This window comes from Pezoporus occidentalis, unplaced genomic scaffold (assembly GCF_034315485.1).
Source record: "Pezoporus occidentalis ecotype Australia unplaced genomic scaffold, CSIRO_AGI_Poc_V1 ctg269, whole genome shotgun sequence".
Lineage (NCBI taxonomy): Eukaryota > Metazoa > Chordata > Aves > Psittaciformes > Psittacidae > Pezoporus > Pezoporus occidentalis.
This window is the reverse complement of record NW_026914600.1, coordinates 477,642-498,915: the sequence shown is the minus strand read 5'-3', so window position 1 is coordinate 498,915 and position 21,274 is coordinate 477,642. Positions and strand designations below refer to the sequence as shown.

General features: G+C 42.5%; 1 protein-coding gene across 2 annotated transcripts in view; it reads right to left on the bottom strand.

The window, feature by feature from the left end:
• GNE (glucosamine (UDP-N-acetyl)-2-epimerase/N-acetylmannosamine kinase) overlaps positions 1 to 20,815 on the bottom strand; it is a 28,900-nt gene extending 8,085 nt beyond the window's left edge. The window contains exons 1-8 of one of the 2 annotated variants that reach the window (XM_062624527.1): positions 20,723 to 20,815; positions 8,631 to 8,839; positions 6,597 to 7,048; positions 5,348 to 5,500; positions 4,680 to 4,892; positions 3,939 to 4,026; positions 2,630 to 2,840; positions 127 to 256 (exon numbers count right to left, since the gene is read on the bottom strand). In XM_062624527.1, the coding sequence (XP_062480511.1) occupies positions 127 to 256; positions 2,630 to 2,840; positions 3,939 to 4,026; positions 4,680 to 4,892; positions 5,348 to 5,500; positions 6,597 to 7,048; positions 8,631 to 8,839; positions 20,723 to 20,773 (1,507 nt within the window). In that variant the 5' untranslated portion in view covers positions 20,774 to 20,815. Of the gene's footprint in view, positions 1 to 126; positions 257 to 2,629; positions 2,841 to 3,938; positions 4,027 to 4,679; positions 4,893 to 5,347; positions 5,501 to 6,596; positions 7,049 to 8,630; positions 8,840 to 9,675; positions 9,739 to 20,722 lie in introns of those variants that run through there. The other variant, XM_062624528.1, reaches the window with a different exon arrangement.
• Between the last annotated feature and the right edge of the window lie 459 nt (positions 20,816 to 21,274).

Below are 21,274 nucleotides of genomic sequence, written 5' to 3'. Positions count from 1 at the left end.
ATATAATTTAAGAGCTTAAAATAGACAAAATCTGTTTCAGAAAGGTGTTTTAAATTAACCAGTAGCAATTTGATTTTGTGTTGAAAAACCTGGATGAAAAGACAAAGTTAATGTTTGTTAACTTACCTACTCCCAAAATTCTGCAGTTCACATTTACTGCCTCTGACGCAGCCTCCACACACATCTTTAGAATCAATTCCAGTCTGTCCTCATAAGTTTTAGGGTTAAGCTGAGTATACTTCTTAACTATTTCACCCTAGAAATTAAAAACAACTGCTGAACCCAGGACAGTACCCCACAGAAATGTACTTCATGATGAAACTTCACTTTAAACTAGAGGTGAACTTGAAAATAAACAGTCATAACTTGTCTCTTTGAAAAAATAATAGAGCTGCATGCCTTAGATCTTGGTCTTACAGGCCGTCTGTGCAAGATTCGTGACAACTCTTGAGGGACAAATCTGCAAGATCAGACATTACATTCTGCTACTGTGATCAACATCCTGTCTGAAATACAACAGATATTGGAAGTAACACGTGGATTGTGTAAGCAAACACAGGAGCTACTGAAACTGGTTATTAGGAGTAAACCATGATATAGCAATGCAAGTAAGCTCAACATTAAAGTATTAAAAAAAGGAAAAAAGAGGGAGAGAGCAGCAATTGCTAAGAAGGACAGAAATCCCATAGTACTTGAAGAATAAAATGTTTCCAATCTGACTACATGAAGGTTTTGCATGCGTCACAGACACTAATCTTTTACCAGCAGGAGAGAGTCAGACAGACAGAAATGCTAGACATTTCAATGCCACATTTCCTATCTGTTCAGAAATAACTTTTCTTCCCAGCAATTACACTTTTGAGTCACTGGAAGTGTTTCTGGAATTGCATCTCCTATGATGTATGTTGTACAGGGGAGGGAGGGTCCAGGAGGAAAGGATTATTTTCAACCTCTGGAGTCTTATGGTGGTTATGAAAGCATTCATTATGATGCCCGAATCCATGGGTAGTAAGTAACTATTTTTAACATAATGTGAACATTACAGGATTAGGCCAGGAAACTGCAGAAAATGCGCTGCTTAGCAATAATATTCTCCCTATTACATCCCTTGTACTTTACAGTGTATCTATGTGAACAGCAGTTTATTAATACAACTAAGCAAAGAGGCGTAACAAAAGTTTATGTGCAGCATGCCTGAATCATTGTTGACAAAACAGAAAATTCCAAGATGTCAGTGGTTTGAGAATTAGATCCCACCATCTCAGCACCATAATAGAATGGTTTGGACTGAGGACTTTTTATGTTTATGTTTCCTCTTCACTTTTGTTTTGGAGGGTGAGAGGAATCAAGAGGAAATTATTCTGGAAGACAAGGCTGCAGCAAACATTATCAGCAGACAACAGCTTTTAAAAGGAGAAACTAATTTTTTTCTTCACAAAAAGAAATACACCTTCAACTCTGCCATTTCCTGTTAAATGCTTACATCTGTTGTGTGAATTTTATTATGAAAGTCTGACCCTTCTCACTCTGATTTAAAAAAAAAACAACCAAACAGCCAACCCCTGACAGGATTTTTAGAAGAGCATCAAACAACTCAAAATTCACCACTGTTTCCCAGTGCAGATCAAAAACCTAAAATTCAGCTGGTTTTGAGACCTTTTTAAATGTTTTCGTATCATTTCAGCAATGAAAACATCATATCCTTCCAGACTATCTGTTCCAGCCTTTTCTTGCATTTACAGCTAATCTAGATAGTAAGAAAAAGTTTTAAATAATTTTTTGTTCCACTGTTTTTATACTTTACTGCTTGTTCATGCACACATGAATCTGATTTTTCTCTTCATTGAAGAGGCTTTTACATTCTGAAGGCTACTTTTTCTTCCCCCTGTCAGTTTTCTCTAAGCAATTCTAGTTTCTTCAACTGTTCCCTGTTTTCCATGTTTGTAATAGTTATTACTGGTTTTCCTCCCGATTCTCTCTCCAAGTGAGCTACATCTCTGGGGTGTGATGCATTATAGTGACCACTGTTCCAGCTGAGGCTCGGTACTGTTACTGACTGTATTTCTAAGCAGGAATATACTCAGAATTTTTGATCTCTGGCTGTTCTTCTCTTGGTAGAAGAGATGCAAAGCTCTGTTCTCCTGAACCCACCTACTTTCCCTCAGCTTTGCTAAATGCTGGCTGTTGCTCAGATCGGTTCTGTGTGCCCATTACCTGGCCATGTAAGGCAATGGGGAAGTAAAAAGACTGCTCTTGGAGCCTCTCCCTTTTTCACTTGACATGTAAAAATGTGCAAGGTGACTAAGTCACCTTTTGTGGGGAACCAACACATATGAAAGTGGCCCTATCATCTGAGGTCTGAATGACTCCCGGCAGAGGGAGGGCTTTGCTAGTTTAACAGCAGTCTTAAAGAGTAAACCAGCAGGCAACTTGTATTGAGACTGTATGAAAGGTGCAACCAATTGTACAGCAGAGGGAAAAATCCATATTATCCTTCAAAAGCAAAAGCCAATAGGACTGGTTTGTTTTGGAGCTCTTTTGCATCGTAAACCCCTATAACCACTGCAGGACAGAACCACAAAGCCCAGTGGAGTTTGCAGAATGTCTAAAAGCACAACAGGACATTTACCTTCATACTGACAATTGCTACTCGGAGATTTGTTCCACCTAGATCCACAGCCAGAGCACTTTGTGTCTCTAGAATATGGTCAATATCTTGAGAGATATTATCTTTGACAGGAGGAAAACAGAATTTCTTTTGCAATGGCTCTTTGAGATTGATAGATTTAAGGAACTTCAAAATCCTTGGAACAGCATTACCATCTCCATATATTTTTGAGCTATAATATAAAAAAAAAAATTCAATTAAATTGGAAATAACACTCCAATCTATATAAAGTTCTTGATATGACAGACGGCTGCAACACTGTATCATTACAAAAGTATGATATGGCTATTATAACAATAGTGCAGTTCAAACTACTAGTGACTGTCATGGAATATGGCAGACAGTGTCAGTTTGAATATCATACAACAGATAGTGCAAGTTTGGTATTAGCTCCATTTTGGAATACAACACAGGGAATGTAGAAAATTGGAAAGTTAATGATGCCAAAAAAGAATAATATTAAGAGTTTAATGAAAGGACCCATATAGTAAAGCTCTAAAATTACAGGAAGTTTACATTTGTGCTACAAGTCCAAATAAGTAGTACTTATGACACAGGAGATAACTACATAATACTACACTGTACAGTCATGTCAGGTTTCAACATGTAAGTCTTGTTTTAACATACCATCATACATGGTGTCAAACATTTGGTATTACAGAATTCAGTTTTATTGCTCTACTGAGATTCTTAAGGAATATACTTTTTGAATCTTGTCCTTAACTAGACTGATATTATGTCCTGAAGTTTTCAAGAACTTCTGTGTTAAAGAACTGAGGGTTAATATTGTAAGGCTGAAGAACAGTGGAAAGCATCTTGCTACAGTCCTGCAGCTCTCCTGGAAGCTTGTACTCAGGACTCTCTGTGTATCATCCCTGAGATCAACCCACCTATAAAACCATGTGTCTCTCAGGCACAAATCAGAGATAGGCAGACAGGGCGTTGTCCCCATGGTGCTCTGATGGAATGAGGTCTCTTAACCATCCTAGTCTAAGCTAACACATGAATTTTGTTCTCTTGACTTTCTGTTGGATGTTAAATTACTAGTTTTATCAAAGCATTACTAGTTACATTTTGCTCTACAAATACTAATATGCATACCAGACATTGCTCTGTAATTCTGAATGAGGTATGTGAAATGAAAAACTGTAACCTCAGATTAATGCATTAAAAGCACTCTGACCAAATACAGTGAACCACCTCAGGACTAAAAGCCTTCTACCCTCCTGCTTTAACATCCCCTCCAATGAAGCAAGATGAATGTACTTACCATGGGTACTGTTTACCAAACTGCAGCTGCAGAGCATGCAGAATCTTATCCTGTGTGTCAGCGTCACGAACATGAAGAACGTTTTCACCTAATGACAAAAGTAGACATAATAGGACATATCAGATCCTCAAACTACAGTATGGGATAAGAACTGCTTTAGAATTTAAGAACTATTTTTATTTCTCCTGAGCAGGGAAGACTGCAGCTAGATCAACATGGCTCTTCCTTGGTTACAGGCCTCCCCTAGCTCCCAGTGAAGCAATAGGTGACACCTATGACATGTTGTCATGCATTACAACACAGTAGAGTAGAATATTAGCCTTCAACAGAATTCTATTATTAAATTAAAAACACACAAATAAAAACAGGGTAACTGGCTATTTGTGTCATATCTGTGAAATATCACAATACAGTCACTTCCTGAAGTGGTGAAAAATTCACAATCTTTATACACGTCACACAGCAAACTAGCTATAAGGTAAAACAATTAGTTGCCTTTTCTGCTAAATGGAATCCAATGCAGATTTTAACTTGTCTGTAGACAAAAGCCTCATTATCTTAGGTAAAACACACAAGCAGCACTAGCATACAGGAATAGCCAGTGAAGTTTTAAAATGGGTCAAAAATTATGCTGCACTGATACTGCAAGATGGCCTCTGTCAAGCATTCACTTGACTTTATCCTGTGGAAGAAAAAACCTCAGAACCATGAGGAAATTAAAGTCATCAAGCGAACAGGTACCTGTTTCTCTCCCTGTCTGACGTGTCCCCAGGTTGATGACAGGTGTACCAAATGCTCCCACTTCTCTGACACCACAACTGCTGTTACCAATCATACAACCAGCGTGAGCAACCAGCTGAATGAACTGGTCAAATGGGACATGCTTTACTGCCCGAAAATTGGGATGATGTTCAATGCCCTTCTTCCTCATCACCCGAACCATCTCTTTGCTTCCTACAGAAAAGCAAGAGGTAGAATGAATGATTCAAGTTCTATCTTTAACTGATTAAAGTCCAAACATGCAAAGGAGCTCACAGCAGTTCATGGAGCTACCAGCTCTCATTTGGTTTTGTTCTCTTTTTATCCTCACAGTGTATGTTGCAGAGTTGGGCATGCAAGCCCAGGTTAGATCCCAAAATACACTGCAAAAATCTGTTGGTGGTTTTTAGTTAAGAGGCATTAATATTGCTCCTACATGGTTTCTGTTCATCTTCCTACCCACACTGAAAAGGTGCAACATGCTTCAGCAATGTGAAGATGGAGCTGCAGCAGATGCATATGTGATGCAGAGACCATCAGCTATTTTCATCTGGCTGGAAACTTGTGGATAAAAGCACTCCGTAAGAACCAATTCATACTTTAAAGACAATCTGTTATGTGTCTCTCTGTCATGAAGGTATTTTACTCACCTGCATCCACATTAGGGAATAGAATAAGTGTTCTCTTGTTGAAGGAGATGAGTGCATCTAGTGTCAGCTCAAACATCTTTAAGGAATGTTTAATATCTGTGGTTACAGGATGTTGCAAAGCAACTATATAATCTCTGGTTTTGACATCTTCACCTGTCCAAATGGATTCCAAGAAAACTTTTTTTAATTGGCACAGAATAGCAAGAGGAACTGAGGACATACTTTTGAAACTACTGCTGTGAAATCCTGATCAGTCAAAGCACTGAATGGGATATCTAGCAAAAACTTTAATCCTACAGTAAAACCCAACAGGGTAACAGGAAGATCTAGCTTGGTATTTGCCTCTCTTGTAACTTTAGAGACCACTACCTAAACCCCAACAAACTCTTAACTTGCAGGTTGACATCTAAAGTTCTGCAAGACTGTAACAGGATCAACAGCCTGTTCTCACACCAGTGATAACCTGGAATAACATGAAACCTCTGAAGCTGCTCAGGTTTTCTGTCTGTTGTCCATCCTCAAAGACTGCATCCCCATTGCTTTAAAAAAGTCAGTCGTACTTGATTTAGTACATTTGATAAAAACATTCACCTACTGACCTAAGAACATTCCAGCTTCCAACTACACAGGTTAATGTACCATGCAGGCCACTTTTTTGTCAAAGATAAAACAAAACACATAACCCTGCTGTCCACAGCAATTATTTAAAGTCAGTGAAGCATGAAAAGCATTTGGCACATGTTGTCCTGTTGCAGCGCATTCCTCAAAAGAATGTTTGTAATATAAATTCCCCTTGATTTTTTTTAATTAGCCCTTAACAGCTTTGATTCTACTTAAATACATCCTTTACATCAAAATAATGGTTCAGACAAGAGCATTCCGGTTTTAAATTGTTCAGCTCAGAGAAATAACCAATTTAAGGAACTGTATTTTCTGATGTGGCAGAAGGACCAGATGTGTTTACCAGGATGGATTTGTAGCTTTCCAGGTATAGACAGTAGAACACAGAACAAGCAAAAATGTAGAAAGAAAGAAATACTAGATACTATTAATAAATACACTATTTTTTTTGAGAAGCATCAGGTTGGTGTTTGATATTTAACTCCAGTTAAGCAAACTTGAATTTCTTAGCAAAAAGTCTCCTTTTCCCTGTACTTTTCTTAGAGCCACTGGTCAACAAGCTCATAACCTAGTTACTGAGTTTGTCTGGTGTTGAAAGTCATATGAAAAACAGGAGTGGTATGCTCACCTAGCCACATACGTATAACACTCATGCAGTCCTTGTTTTTTGCAGAGAGAAGCTTATCATATGAGGGACAGCCTGCTAAAAGGATGCGGTCATGGTCTTCACACATGGCTATCAAATGCTGCTCTGCACTTCTTGTACAGCACACATGGTAGTGGGCCAGTTTGGTTATAGCATGCCTAATTGAGTCATCAATAGTCCCACTGACTTCTCCACCTTCAATGTGAAGAATGCGAATATTCATCAGGGCTGCAGATGTGGCCAGGGCCAAAGCATCAAATCTATCCCCATGAACAATCATGATGTCAGGCTTCAGGCGGTTCAGGACATCTGGTAACTTGACTAACGCAAGTCCCACTGACTCCACCATAGCTGCCTCATCCTCCCCTCTCACAATGGTGTGCAGTCTTGTATGGATATCAAAGTCATCTTGTTCAATCATACGATAGGTATTACTGAAGGGAAAAGGAAAAGGGTTAGAGTAAATACAATTTGGTTTTACAGGAACACAGCTTGACAAAATAAGTGTGTATTATAGTTGTATTGGGTTTGAACAAGGGCCCACTTACTGCATCTCCTTCACTTGAGGAAACTGTTTTTTAAGATTTTAATAGAATGTTAAAATATGAACATATTTGAGTATGTTCCCTTATATTCCAAACATCCGGTTCTTCTAGACACCCTTAAGGAGGAGCTTTGATGAATGTGTTCATAAATCAAACTCTTTGTTCATGTGTTTTCAGAGCATTTCAGATAATAGATATGGCATGATTTCATCTTCAGTTAGACATGTTTTCGACTTTCCAGTGAGAAATTTTGGCACTTCATAAGATTTCCTTTCAATAAAGGTGTGTTGACTCCTGAGCAGTGTATTGACTTTGCTGGACAAACATATAAATCCCAACAGATACTAGGCCTGTATGTTCAACGAAGACATCCTGCAGCTAGCATCCATTTTTCAGATCTGTACTTCAGATATATGAAGACACACTTAAGCAATCACTGCACAGAGGCCTTAAGTTCAAAGGAAACAGGCTTTAAAATTAAAGGAAAAAGATTTTCCACACATACTACTAGCTTCATTCCATAATGATAAAATTTAAACATTCCTTGAATACTATGAATCGTTATGAAGTGCCAAAATTTTTCATTGGAAAGTCCACAATGTCTTCAACTGAAGATGTGTATAATATTTCTAAAAATTCAACAATGCTGATATGCTGCCAGCCTTAACCTAAAGTCTGATCGCAAAGTAAGCATTTTCCAATCTATACCACTTACTGGTAAATGCAGCCTGAGCAAAACGAACCAAACTACCGCACCACAATCAACAATTTGTATGTTGTTCCTCCTGCCTTTTCCCCAGCAAATACAGGGATATTCATCAGGAATGTGGGAAGTCCTTCCAAAAGAAGGGATTTGGACCAAGACATTCCATTCTCCCAGGCAGGTGATCCAACTGCCTACTTAATAGGGCGTTATGGAGAAGACCCTAAACTCTCCTGCAAAACCCTACCCAATGTATCTATCAGTTATTCATTTTGTCAGAAAGAGACAACCACCCTTTCCTTCCTCCACAATCCTGGAAGTAAAAACTAAAAATATTCCCCTGGGATATGAAATATGTAAGTACTTTCTCTAATGCAAAGAAGAAGAGCTGCAACTTAAAATGACTGAAGGTTATCTTTTCCCTGTGAAAATTAAGAACTGTAGCACATCCTCATTCAATAATCATCAGATTCTCAAGGATATCTGCGTAAGCTGGGTTTCTCACTTCAAATAGTCTGTGATCCTGCTGAAGATCTCAATTACAGCATTTACACAAAATTTTCTAAAATACCAAGATTGGTAAAAAAAAACAAAAACCCAAATCATAAATATGCTATCTCAGAAGGAGCTGCAAAATAAAATCTGAAAAAAAAAGAAAAAAATTTGCTGTGTACATTAGTAACAACAAGGACTTTGTTACCTAATGTTCATTATGTTATCGCTGACATTCCAGAAACAGATCAGCAGAGATGGAGAAATACACCTTACCCATAATCATCAATCAGGTGGGAACCAAGCACCACAACATCGAGCTCAAAGAACTGTGGTTCTGCCTTAATACCAAACATAATGGGAGCCAACTTGGAATAATCTGCACGGTTGCAAGTTGCAACACAAACACGAAGTTTGTGGTTGTTTCCATTCTTCTCCATGACTTCTTTTTGTTTCTGCTTTGAAAGGTTCTTGAAGTACACTTCCTGAAATGACAGGGACAAAAACCCAACCAAACAAACAGAAAAGAAGGAATAATAATCTTTATAGTAAGTGAATGGTATACTTCATGAACAGCATACACAACTGCAGACCAGTATAGCAGGCACACACTAACTCATCCACTGATAATAGGCAGCTGATACCTTGGAGTACCTACTATTAGAAGATTTTAGAAAAGGACACATTTATTTATTATAGCTCAAACTCACTTAATTTGAACACATCTCTTTCTAGAAATAATATATAAAAAATTTATACAAACCAAAGTATTGTGAAAGTTCAACTGCAATTAAATAGTAAAATGACTTTTCCCTGTCCAGATGGAAACTTCTGTATAAATGGGAAAACTCTTGATGTCTTAGTAAATGAAAGAAAAAAAAACGAAAAATCTAATATTCCAAAACCACAGAATGGGACAAACTGCTAAAGACACATCCACTGATGTGAACAGAAAGTTTCTTCCTGAGTGAGTTTACGTTAAACATGCTTTGGTGGGGTGAAGCGAGTGAACCATTGACTTATGAATCCTTCCATACTGTTTTGGAAGCCAAAGTATCTCAAGATATTTAGTAATACCATATCAGGTCACATTAAGGCAACAACTTTTGTAGACAAGTAGACAAATAAAGATAATTATTAGCATCAGGCAATTTGGAGGCTACTAAATAAAACCAAAAAGTCTTCTGCAACTGAAATGCCACACAAACTCAGCATTTTCCCAAGCAACATCAACAGCTACTGTAACAAGATATTTTCTCTAATCCAATTTTACAGCTTGCTTAGTATCTGATTAAATTACGTAATGATTTTAAATGCTCACCTATCCTCCATTTACCATTTTGCCTTGTTCTTATTGTATGGGTTAGTTGTTTGTTTTTTTTTTTGTTTGTTTTCATTTAGTAATTGGAAAAAAAAACACACAGAGTAAAAGAAAAGCCTATTTAAAAAGGATACAGTAATTAACTCCCAAAAGTAACATAACTTCCTTTCCCTGAAAAACAGAAACTACTGAGGTGGTAGCAGAGGTTGTCAGACCAGCTACTTGCAAGGTTTTTGTTGTGCTCTTTCTGAAAATAACTATTTTAAGTAAGCACAATCCTTTCAGTATGAAATGTAACTCTGCATCAGATTTTTACTCCAGCTCAATGAACAAGGATTGCTTGTCTCTGACTCAGAGCAGCATCACTCTCTGTGCTGGTTTAGACCACTACGGGAGCTCTTTCTGAGCAGCTGCTGTGCAGGTGTGACAATTCTGACATCCAGTTTCATGCTCTGTGTACATTTGTATTTTTTTCCATAATTATTTTTAAGAAAGGCTATTGTGACATCCCACTCTTAACAAAACTTATGAAATCCAGCAACTTTTCAAAGACTTCCCTATTTTTAACACACATTAGGTTTTATCACACAAAATGTTTTGGTAGAAAGTAATGCTAGGGTGGTCAGGAATCTATCCCAACTTATCAAAGGTTAGCTTCTGATTTTGGTCAGTTCATATGCCTGTGAAGCATCTCTACATCTACCTCCAAAATTGCCACTAGCAGCTGTAATTAAATGTGATCTGTGCGGCCAGGAAGATACGTGATCCAGCAGTTCAGTTCTGGTACATCTCTAGTTGTGGTGAACCATGATATTTTTTAATTTTTTTAACCTACGATTTTAGGAGATGATATTTTTTCTGGATTTGGAATGAGGGTTCTAGAATTATAGACACTGTTTGAAGGAGGACAGAAAACTTGCACTTCTTAAAAACCTGCTTTGCATGAATTAAAAGATAACTGCTTTGTCAGAGAAGAAGTGATGATTCTAACTCAGGCAAGTAACTTGGAGTGAGCAGACTCTGGGTAAGTTCATTTTGCTACTTTCTTATCCTGTGCCCAACTGACAGTTGCCCGCTAGTGTCATGTGTTTGATGACACACTGAGTTTGATTTACACAGCCTTCTCTCATCTGGGATCGTCCTGTTCCCAGGTCCACCTCTTCATCTTGCTGGGACTGGTACTCTTCAGCAGAAAGGAGGAGAAGTAAGACAGTTCTCCACAAAGGACTACTTGAGATAATTAATCTCTACTTGTTTTGGTCTACTGCTCTTCCATATTCCATCTTAAGGCCTTTAGACTACTAGAGTTTAAGGACTTTTTAAGCCTGGGGAATTCTGCATCAGATTTTACAGCAACCAAGTAGCTACTGTTTTTATTGGCAGTCTCAAATGCATGGAAGACTCCATCAGTGTTTCACCAACAAAGGATATTACCTGTATATTCCACACTGACATTTCCAAAGTGCTGATTTTCAAAACCAAAGAGCTCCTGTTTTACAGTCTGTACACTCTGCACATGCCTGTCTGTCTGTGGTGTCATTTGCGCTTAGCTTATCATATGCTTTGGTGTGTGGTTTGCATGTAGATGATTCTGCCTAAAACTCTTCCCACATCTGTACTAGGGGGAACTAGTGCGGGTGTATGTATTCACGCCACCCTTGGAGCCACTACTTCTGTTACCACCTTCGTTACACACACATCAGGGCCTGTTCTGGCAAGTGACCATAAACAAAACAAAGTCTTTCGGCACATGAGAGGCAAAAGGACTCTCACCATCACTCTGTGCACATGCTATCCAGTGCATGTATGATCCCATGGTGAGGCAAGAAACTCTTCCCACCATTTCCCCCCAGGAACATGATCGATCTTTTCACCACACATCATTCCTCATGTGGTACGGGAGATCAACTCCTCTATATAAAGACATTTACTACCCAAGTGTAGAGTCTGCCCTTGTGAACCTCCTTTCTCATACAAATGCAACAGACCATTCCTGCTCCACGCCCACAATACATACTAGAGACACCTCTGCATGGAAAACACTCCTGCCACACAACATACCTGTGTGTCTCTACCCATTTGCAGGGTCATTTCCTCTACAAGCCTGTTAAATCACAGGATCACAGACTGGCTTGAGCTGGAAGCAACCTTAAAGCTCATCCAGTTCCAACCCCTGCCATGGGCAGGGACACCTTCCACTAGACCAGGTTGCTCCAAGCTCTCTCCAACCCGGCCTTGAACACTGCCAGGGATGGGGCAGCCACAGCTTCTCAGGGCAACCTGTGCCAGGGACTCACCACCCTCAAAGGGAAGGACTTCTGCCTAAGAGCTCATCTCTATCTCCCCTCTGTCAGGTTAAAGCCCTTCCTCTTGTCCTGTCCCTACAGACCCTTGTCAAAAGCCCCTCGAAAGGTTTCTTGTAGCCCTTTTAGGCACTGGCAGCTGCTCTAAGGTCTCCCCTTAAGGAGCCTTCTCTTCTCCAGGCTGAACCAGCCCAGCTCTCTCAGCCTGTCTCCAGAGCAGAGCTGCTCCAGCCTTCACAGCATTTCTGTGGCCTCCTCAGGTCTTGCTCCAACAGCTCCACGTCCCTCCTGTGTTGTTGCCCCAGAGCTGGATGCAGGACTGCAGGGGGGTTCTCCCCAGACTGCAGCAGAGGAGGAGAATCCCCCCCTTCGACCTGCCCCTTATGTTCTGGGGGTGCAGCCAAGCACACGTGAGAGGGGGTTCTGAGCTGAAGTGCACACTGCAGGTCATGGGGAACTTCTCCTCACCCAACACCCCCAAGTCCTTCTCCTCAGGGCTGCTCCATCCATTCCCTCCCCCAGCTTGCGTTTGTGCTTGGGACTGCTCTGACTCAGGGGCAGGACCTCGCACTTGCCCTTGTGGAACTTTATGGGGTTGGCACGCTCCCACCTCTCCCGCTCGCTAGCTCGCGTCCGTCCCCCCCCACCCGAGCCGAGCCGAGCCGAGCCGAGCCGAGCCCAGCCCAGCCCCTCAGCCGTGCGCTCACAACAGGCTCTGCTCCCTCAGCGGCGACGCTCCCCGCTGAGGCCCACCCCTCCGGCGCTCCTGGCGCATGCGCCCCATCTCACCGCCCCCCCCTCCCCCCTTTCCGCTCGGTGACGCGGCCCCGGTGACGCGGCACCAGCGACTCCGCAGCGCTGCTACCCCGCAGCCGGCAGTTACCCTCTGGCCGCCCGCACACCCTGTCCGGCCCGGCGTGGCCTGCTCTTGTCTTGTCTTGTCTTGTCTTGTCCTGTCCTGTCCTGTCCTGTCCTTCTGCGCTCCGCGGTCACCGAGCCCCTTGCCGAGTCCGCAGCGGCGGTGCTGGATCCTGGCGCATCAAATGAGAGCTGGCGCGCAGGCCCCGTCCCGCCCCCGCCTCGCTGAGGGCCGGGCCCTGCTGAGGAGCAGGCGAACCCCAGGTCCGCGCGTGGCCCAGAGGTTCAGAACGGGGAAACCTGTCGCAGTCTAGGGACAGGCTGCCGTTGCCGGTCTAAATCAAATCATCATGTCCCTGTACTGGGCTGCACCTCGATATCCCGTGTTCAGTTCTGATCCCTCACGGCAAGAGAGACACTGAGGTGCTGGAGCAGGTCCAGAGAAGGGCAACGAAGCTGGTGAAGGGCCTGGAGCACAAGTGTGATGAGGAACGGCTGAGGGAACTGGGGGTGTTTAGTCTGGAGAAGAGAAGGCTCAGGGGGCACTTTATTGCTCTGTACAACTGCCTGAAAGGAGGATGGAGACGGGAGGGAGCTGGTCTCTTCTCCCAAGGAACAGGGGATGGGAAGAGAGGAAAGTGCCTCAAGCTGCACCAGGGGAGGTTCAGACTGGATATTAGGAACAATTTCTTCCCCAGAAGGGTTGTCAGGCATTGGAACAGGCTGCCCAGGGCAGTGGTGGGACCACCGCCCCTGGAAGTGTTCATAACTGTAGCTGGGTCCTTTGTGGAATGTTTAGTGGTGGCCTTGGCAGTGCTGGCATAACTGGATTTGGTGATCTTACAGGTCTTCCCAACCTAGCTGATTCTATGATTCACTACCTAAGGCACGGTGTGTAACAGCAGCAACCCATGTATTTTGCTATGGAAGCACCTAAGTAAAGGTGGCTGGTGCACACGATTACAGCAAAATGATAATTATTCACCCATTTCCACCTTCTGGTTGATCTCATTTTTGTGTGGCTGAAATCTGACAGTCCAGCGTGGTAGGGCCATCTGCCCTAACAATCATGTGCCACATTCAGATGTTTGGTACCTGACACAGCTTTTCAGTCCAAATCGTATCTTTATTCATCCATAAAATAATGGGGTGTCTCAAATTGCTTCTGCTTTCACCCTCTACTTTTCAGAAAACATTAACCTGAATAGTGACTCCTGTTCCTGACATATGTAGAAGAAAATAGATGTAAGGAATGTGCATGATGCTAGGAATGGGTCCCATCTCAGTACACATAAGGCACTGAATCATGGAAGGGTTACAAGGAGGCTCAGAAAGTGCAATGAAGTCTGAATAGGTAAGGATTTAAAATCTCTATTTTCACAATTTGTGTGGAAGTACAGGGGTGTGGAGTATGTGAGTGGTGGAAAAGTCTTGCAACCCTAGGGGTTGGACTAGATAATCTTCAAAGGTCCCTTCCAATCCAGATCATTCTGTGAACTGCGAATGGCTGCATTCCTGGCCCTTACTGGTGAGAAAAACTTGATGTTTCTAGCACTTACGAATATTTGTTTAGAAAGCCTTTGAGGAACAAATACCATTAAAAAAAATACATATATATATTAAACAGGAATTATGGCAATGTAATTTTAAAAGTAAATTTAAAAAAAACCCCAAACCCAAAACCTTTAAGACCTGCCCTTAGGAATTCAAAATTCTGAATTTACTGTTGCCCAAGTGAGACGGAAATAACATCTTATGGTGACGTTTGAAAAGTCCTTAGACAGCTGTGGTCCAGTGAGTCAGGTCCTGAAATCCTCAAGGGTTTTGGGAACATAGCAGCACACCCACTTCTCTTATTACCAGGGATCTTCAGTTGAAATGCTCACCAGTGGTAATAACAGAAACTTTAAGGCACCTTAGGTTCGTGTTCCACTCATTGTTCCCTTCATCACTAGATTCTCTTTATGTATATTGCACGTTGCTTAAAAAACCGTGCATGTTCTGGAGATGTCACTATTAAGTAAGTTTGCACTATCTCCTGTAAATGCTTTTGGTTTATGATAATCTCAGCAATTAATCTACAGCTGCTTTCACTGAAATAAAATGCTGAGGAAGACCCTGAATGAAGTTTGTGCATGAGTGTATGAAAGTGTGTACATACTCACAAATTCTGAATTATACTAGTACTTACATAGTTACAACATTGAGAGTTAATTACTCTTAAAAAACCATCAGTGCATTTTGTGATATGTTTTCTCCACAAATGTGGTGAGGCACTGACACAGGTTGCCCAGTGAAGCTGTGGCTGCCCCATCCCTTGCAGTGTTCAAGGCCAGTTTGGACAGGGCTTGGAGCAACCTGATCTAGTGGAAGTCATCCCTGCCCATGGCACAGGTTGGAATTCAATGAGCTTTAAGGTCCCTTTGAACCCAAACCAGTCTGTGATCCTGTGATTCTATGATAATCTGCTTGCTCCAGGCAGCCTTGCCCTTTGCTGCTCAAAATCTCTAATGACACTGTGAAGATTGGCCCTGTGAAGATCAGATTGTTAAGGGCTGGACTTGATGATCTTAAAGGTCAACCAAATTGATTTCTAACCCAGTTGATTCTATGATTGATTCTGAGATGACCTCTGGTGCTTGCCAAGCCTTGAGGCAGTACTGGGGCTTGTTAGAGAAGGGTCTCATTATTCACATTAATCCATTAGTGACATGGTTTAGTGACATGGCTTAGTGGTGGACACGGCAGCCACGAGGTAGAGGTTGGACTTGACGATCTTAAACTCTTTTCCAGCCTAGCTGATTCTATGATTGGCCTTCTCATCAAAAGCTATGCAGAAATGGTAACAGCCCTTCAGGGACTAAATGAACATTAGCACACTTCTTTTTAGAGAGGTCATGCTGCTTCAGATTTGAACAGAAGAATCAGGATCATCTGGTTTGGTTTGCTGCTGGCTCGAAGATCACTCTTTGGAAACCTATCCTGAAAGAGGTGAAAGGTGCTAAACTGTCTGACAGGTTTGTCAGTGCATGACTAAATCCAGAAATGGATAGTGTAGACAGGGTCAGTAGCGCTGTGATCTTCCCTTCTGGGGCTAAGCACCATGTTACTTTTTCCCTCCTGAAAGCAAAGGGGTATGTCTTTTTAAAATCAACATCTACAGGAGGCTGAGCTCTAATTACTTTCCTTAACTTGTCATTTACATCTATTTTATTTATAAAAAAAAAATAGCTGCTGAGTGTAAGAAAGTGAAAACTTAGGCTAAGATTTTCAAAATCATAGAAGCAGATGTCCATGTCAACTCTGTACTGTCCAGCCTAAAACACTTGAAAGAAACTTGAATTTTAAAGGTAAGGGTCACAGTGCTTTCAGAAGAGCAGGTGCTTCTGACACAGCCAAACTAACAACTTGGGGAGGTTGTGGCACAGCAATGCTGAGCTGCTGTGAATGCACTCCATTATGAAAATCCCTTGCAGGAAAAGACCAAGTAATGCATACTACATGATATACGATAATATAAACATGCACATAGTAAGGAAGACATAACAAGATATTACCTTCCTGCATTTTCCTGTTTGTTCTTCCTGGTTAAAGCTACTGGGTGAGCTGTGCAGTTATTAGTAACTGTAAGCAACCACAGCAGTGTGTTAGTAAGGCCAGTATCACATCATGGGCTTGTAGCCTTTATCTGATGTCTCAGAGGAAGGGAAGAGATCAAAGATAAGACAATGACATACATGCTAAGCAAGGGGAGATTTTGTTTTTTTTTCTCTCCTCAGCACAACATAGATCTCTCACATCTTTAGAGCTACCAGTATTCTGTAACATGAAAAGCCTCTTTCTTACTGGAAAAATTGCATATGCTGCTGTCTGGTGTATTACAATGTAGTTTGTCTATATCCTATAAAACTTGAATCAAGTTATAGGCAGTTACAGGATGCAGTAGAGGCACTAGATGAAAAGCAACCTCCATTCTAGGGACTTCCTTGGTTGAAGGTAGGGGGTGTGATTTAAGTGTGCATCTGAAACCCATGCAAAGCACTGGAAAGAGTGTTAGCTACCTCAACAGATTCATTCAATCTGTTTCACAACTTAAGCCTTTATCTTATTTTCATCTGAAACCAAAACTTACCCACTCCATCTTTCTAAAAATAAAATAGTGGAACTGATCCACTTTTGCTGTCCTCATGATTCTCTCTACTGTGTGATCTGTTTAATCCTTCAGAAGGGTCTGCTTTCTTTACTTGGATTAAAAGCTCTTAAGCACATGGTTTGTCTGTTACTTCTGAACTCCTTGTTCAGTCCTGCTGAAATAAATATGATTGCTAGTGCTGATGGCTCACATCAGATATCCATGGGGAATAATACCCAAGCTGGCTTCAAATCAGTTGGTCATGGAAAATGATGGCAGTGTAGGCTGGGGAGATTCTTGTGGTGGATTTTTTCCTCTTGCTGTGCTGGTACCTGTGCTGTGCCCCTAAACCCCTTGATCAGCAGACAAGTTGTTCCATGGTTACTTGAAACAACTTGAGGTATGTTCAGACAGGCATGAATAGAGCTGCTGTATGTACTCAGAGTATTTGGACAAATGCCACCAAGGAATCAGTTTAATTGGAAGCTGTCATTGCTAGGTAAGACAATAGGTCAGTTTCCCAAAGATAAGAGTTCAGATTCCGCTTCAGCCACAGGTGGGAGAATTATTTGTTATGCAAACCTGGTAAGGAAACCATGCAGAAGAAACAGCCAACTTACCTGCTTGCAAATATTCTCATACATGAAAGACCAGAAAGCAAGTTCTGCTAAGCTTTCTCAGTTCTGCTCACTCTGGGCTTTTATCACAGTCACAAGTTGTGTATATTTCTTTAAAGAGGCAGGTTTGCAAGGCTGAGCTTAATTCTCTATCCAGCTTTCAGTGGAAGCTAAACAACTAAGTTGTTTCTGCTTTGCTCTATCATGTTATTACAGTTTTAAGGATGGAAGGTACCAAAATTACCACCTTCCAGGAGTGCTGTGCTTCTAACCTTGTGTGCTTCTCTGCCCCGTGCAGTCCTCCACCTTCATTCCAACATTCCTTCCAATGAGTGCAAAGAGACTGAGGGTAGATTGTATTATCTGTCCAGAGATGCCCTGCTGTGTCTGTGGGTGTGCAGAGCCTTGCAAGCTCTTCATAAAGGTGCAAGAACTGTCCTTTGAGCAGGAAGTGCAACAGGCCAGAAGCTGGGAGAAAAGGAAGAGAGGAACCAGAAATTATCATCTAACGATAAGACTGCCTATTTTTTCCACTTAAAATTGACATACAGTGTTGAAAAGGAAGCTAAATGGGTGGCAGTAAGGAATACTGCACCAGACTTTTGCCTCTTACCAAATACCTCCTGTGTCACAAACAGATCTAGAAGTTCCTATTCACACTTCTTGTCCAACTTGTATCTCTTTTTTACATCTTTCCTACCCCTTCTGAGGCTCTGTGGCATCCTGCTTGCATGTGGCTATGTTTTCAATGTGACTGTCAGCTGATAAATACTTCAAATATTATGTCTTCACTGGTAATCCCTAATTTTAAGGGGTAGTAATGCTACCACATAATTACAAAAAAAAAAAAAAGCCAACAAACCCAGCCAGCCCTGTGAAGCAGAGCTCTAATGACAGGACTAAAGAATGGCAATAGTAAACATGTATTTCCACCTTTTTTCCATATAATATATTTTGTGTGTAGTCTGTGGATTTTTACTTTGGACGTTATATGCACAAAGACAAAAAAAAAAGTGAGAGAAGAAGAAAACGTGATTCTAAAGATGGTTACAGCACAAAGCATATGATCAGTTTACAGTTTCAAAGACAGATGAGGAAATTTTGAGTGACAGAATATAAAATAGGCAAGGAAGTGTAGCTGTAGCACAGGTGTTCAATAAAACAAAAGGTGAATCTTGTGACACACTAGGTATCGTTACCTGAGTTATTCAAATGTCTTCTTTACTCATGTGACTTTCAGAGTACTCATAAATCCTGAACTATTACATGACTCTTACAATTTCCTGGAATAACTTCAGATTTTTTATCTCAAAAGCCAGTCAAGAGCACAGTGTTTTCTGTATCAAGCATTACACAAAAGTGCATCTTTGCTTTTACGTCTGGGTCAGCAATAAAACATCCTCATTTTTTATTTAGGGTATCCATAGCCCTTATTTTCATTACCAGCAACTTTTTTTGGTTTTGGTTTGTTTTGGTTTGTTTTTTTGTTTGTTTTGTTTTTGTTTTTGTTTTTTTTTTTCCCAAACAAGAAACAGAAGTGAAGGAGAAGTAAAAACAACCATGCAACTTTAATTGGGTACTGTCTCTAAACAGCACACAGAAAGCCTTCGACCACAAACCTTCTGTAAATGGACAGGAAGCCAGGACCTTGTGAATGAAGAGCAAAGCTCTGGAGTGTAGGATGACACTTAGGAAGGAAAAAAAACCCAAACCAAGCATGTTAAATGGCCGTTTACTTCTTCCTTCTTTTTGATACTTACCTAGAAAAAAAACACTCATGAAGACTGTCAGAGTCAGCTGTTATTATGACTTAACTTTCAGTGGTCTAATTTTCTCAGCTGGATTTGCTACCATAATCCTTTATTAAAGCTTTTATATTAATGAAAGTGCAGAATTACATAGAAACAAAAGCAACTGCTAAAATATTCCCTGATTTTGCAGGAAGGGCAACTCTCCCTACAAATGTTCTAACTTTGGCACTCATGTGGGCTATGCTGTGTCCTTCTGGAGAGACCATGCACAACTAAAAGAGCAGCAGTCTCTTATCCCAAGGCCACCTGTATGCCAGGGTGTAGGAGGTCACTCAGAATCATGTAGTTACAGATCACTTTCTGACTGACATGGCTGTTGAGGCAGTATTTCAGAATCGCAGACCACTTTGGGTTGGAAAGGACCTTTAAGCTCACCCAGTTCCAACCCCCTGCCAAGGGCAGGGGCACCTTCCACTAGACCAGGTTGCTCCAAGACCCGTCCAACCTGGCTTTGAACACTGCCAAGGATGGGGAAGCCACAGCTTCTCTGGGCAACCTGTGCCAGGGCCTCACCACCCTCACAGGGAAGGACATCTGCCTAAGAGCTGATCTCAGTCTCCCCTCTGTCAGGTTAAAGCCATTCCCCTTGTCCTGTCCCTACAGACCCTTGTCCAAAGCCCCTTGAAAGGTTTCTTGTAGACCCTTTAGGCACTGGCAGCTGCTCTAAGGTCTCCCCTTAAGGAGCCTTCTCTTCTCCGGGCTGAACCAGCCCAGCTCTCTCAGCCTGTCTCCAGAGCAGAGCTGCTCCAGCCCTCACGGCATCTCCGTGGCCTCCTCTGGACTCCCTTCAACAGCTCCACGTCCCTCTTGTGTTGCTGCCCCACACCTCGATGCAGGACTGCGGGGGGGGGTGTCTCCTCAGAGCGGAGCAGAGGAGGAGGATCACCTCCCTTGACGTGCTGCTCATGCTCTGGGGGTGCAGCCCAGCACAGACACGGGGTGGGTGGTGGTCGTGGTGGTGGTTCTATTCTCAAGCACACATTAACAGACCCTGAGAATACCACCCTCCAGTTAGCAGCCCAATAGGTCCAAACGCAGTCTCTCATTTCCCAAATACAGACAAGGAAGTCACAGTGTGAAGGAATAGAGTGCTATGGAACACTCGTTCTCCATAGCTCGCTATGGACTGAATAACAAGGACCCAGAGGGAATGGCCAGCCCCCAAACTCCGTTCTCTAGGGAGCTTCCCGATGGCCGGCACATCTTCCAGCACGGCTGCAGTCCCGTGTCCCGGGTGACAAACGGGGGCACGGAGGCTCCCGCATCCCCGGCGTGGCGGCACGCCCGCTTGTGGACCCGGTCCGACCCCCGTGACCGGTTACTTACGTGCGGGCCGCGAGAGAGCGGCTCCCTGCGTGGTGGCGCGTTGGTTCCCATGGTGAGCAGCGGGACCGCGGCACCGACCCCCTTTCCGGCGGCTCCTCCGTGGCCAGGCAGCAGCGGCACCGTAAGCGGGACAGGGGTACACGGCGGCAGCGCCTGCCCCGCCCCGCGCCGCGCGCACCACCCCGTTGCCCGCGCATGGTAGGGGAGCGGAGAGTGGGCGGTTCGAGCCTCGGCTGAGCCGGGTGAGACCGAGCGGGCCCAAGTGGGGACCTACAGGTAAGACCGCGATTACGAAGGCCGTGACGGTGTCATAGAACCATCGAATCACAGAATCATCCGGTTTGGAAAAGACCTTTAATATCAAGACCAACCCTTCCCCAGCACTCCCAAGTCCACCACTGAACTGTGTCACTGAGGACCCATCTACACAGTTTGTGAACACTTCCAGGGGTGGTGATTCCACCTTTGCCGTGGGCAGCCTGTTCCAATGCCTGGCCACCCTTTCGGCAATAAATAGTCCCTAACATCCAGTCTGAACCTCCCCTGGCACAG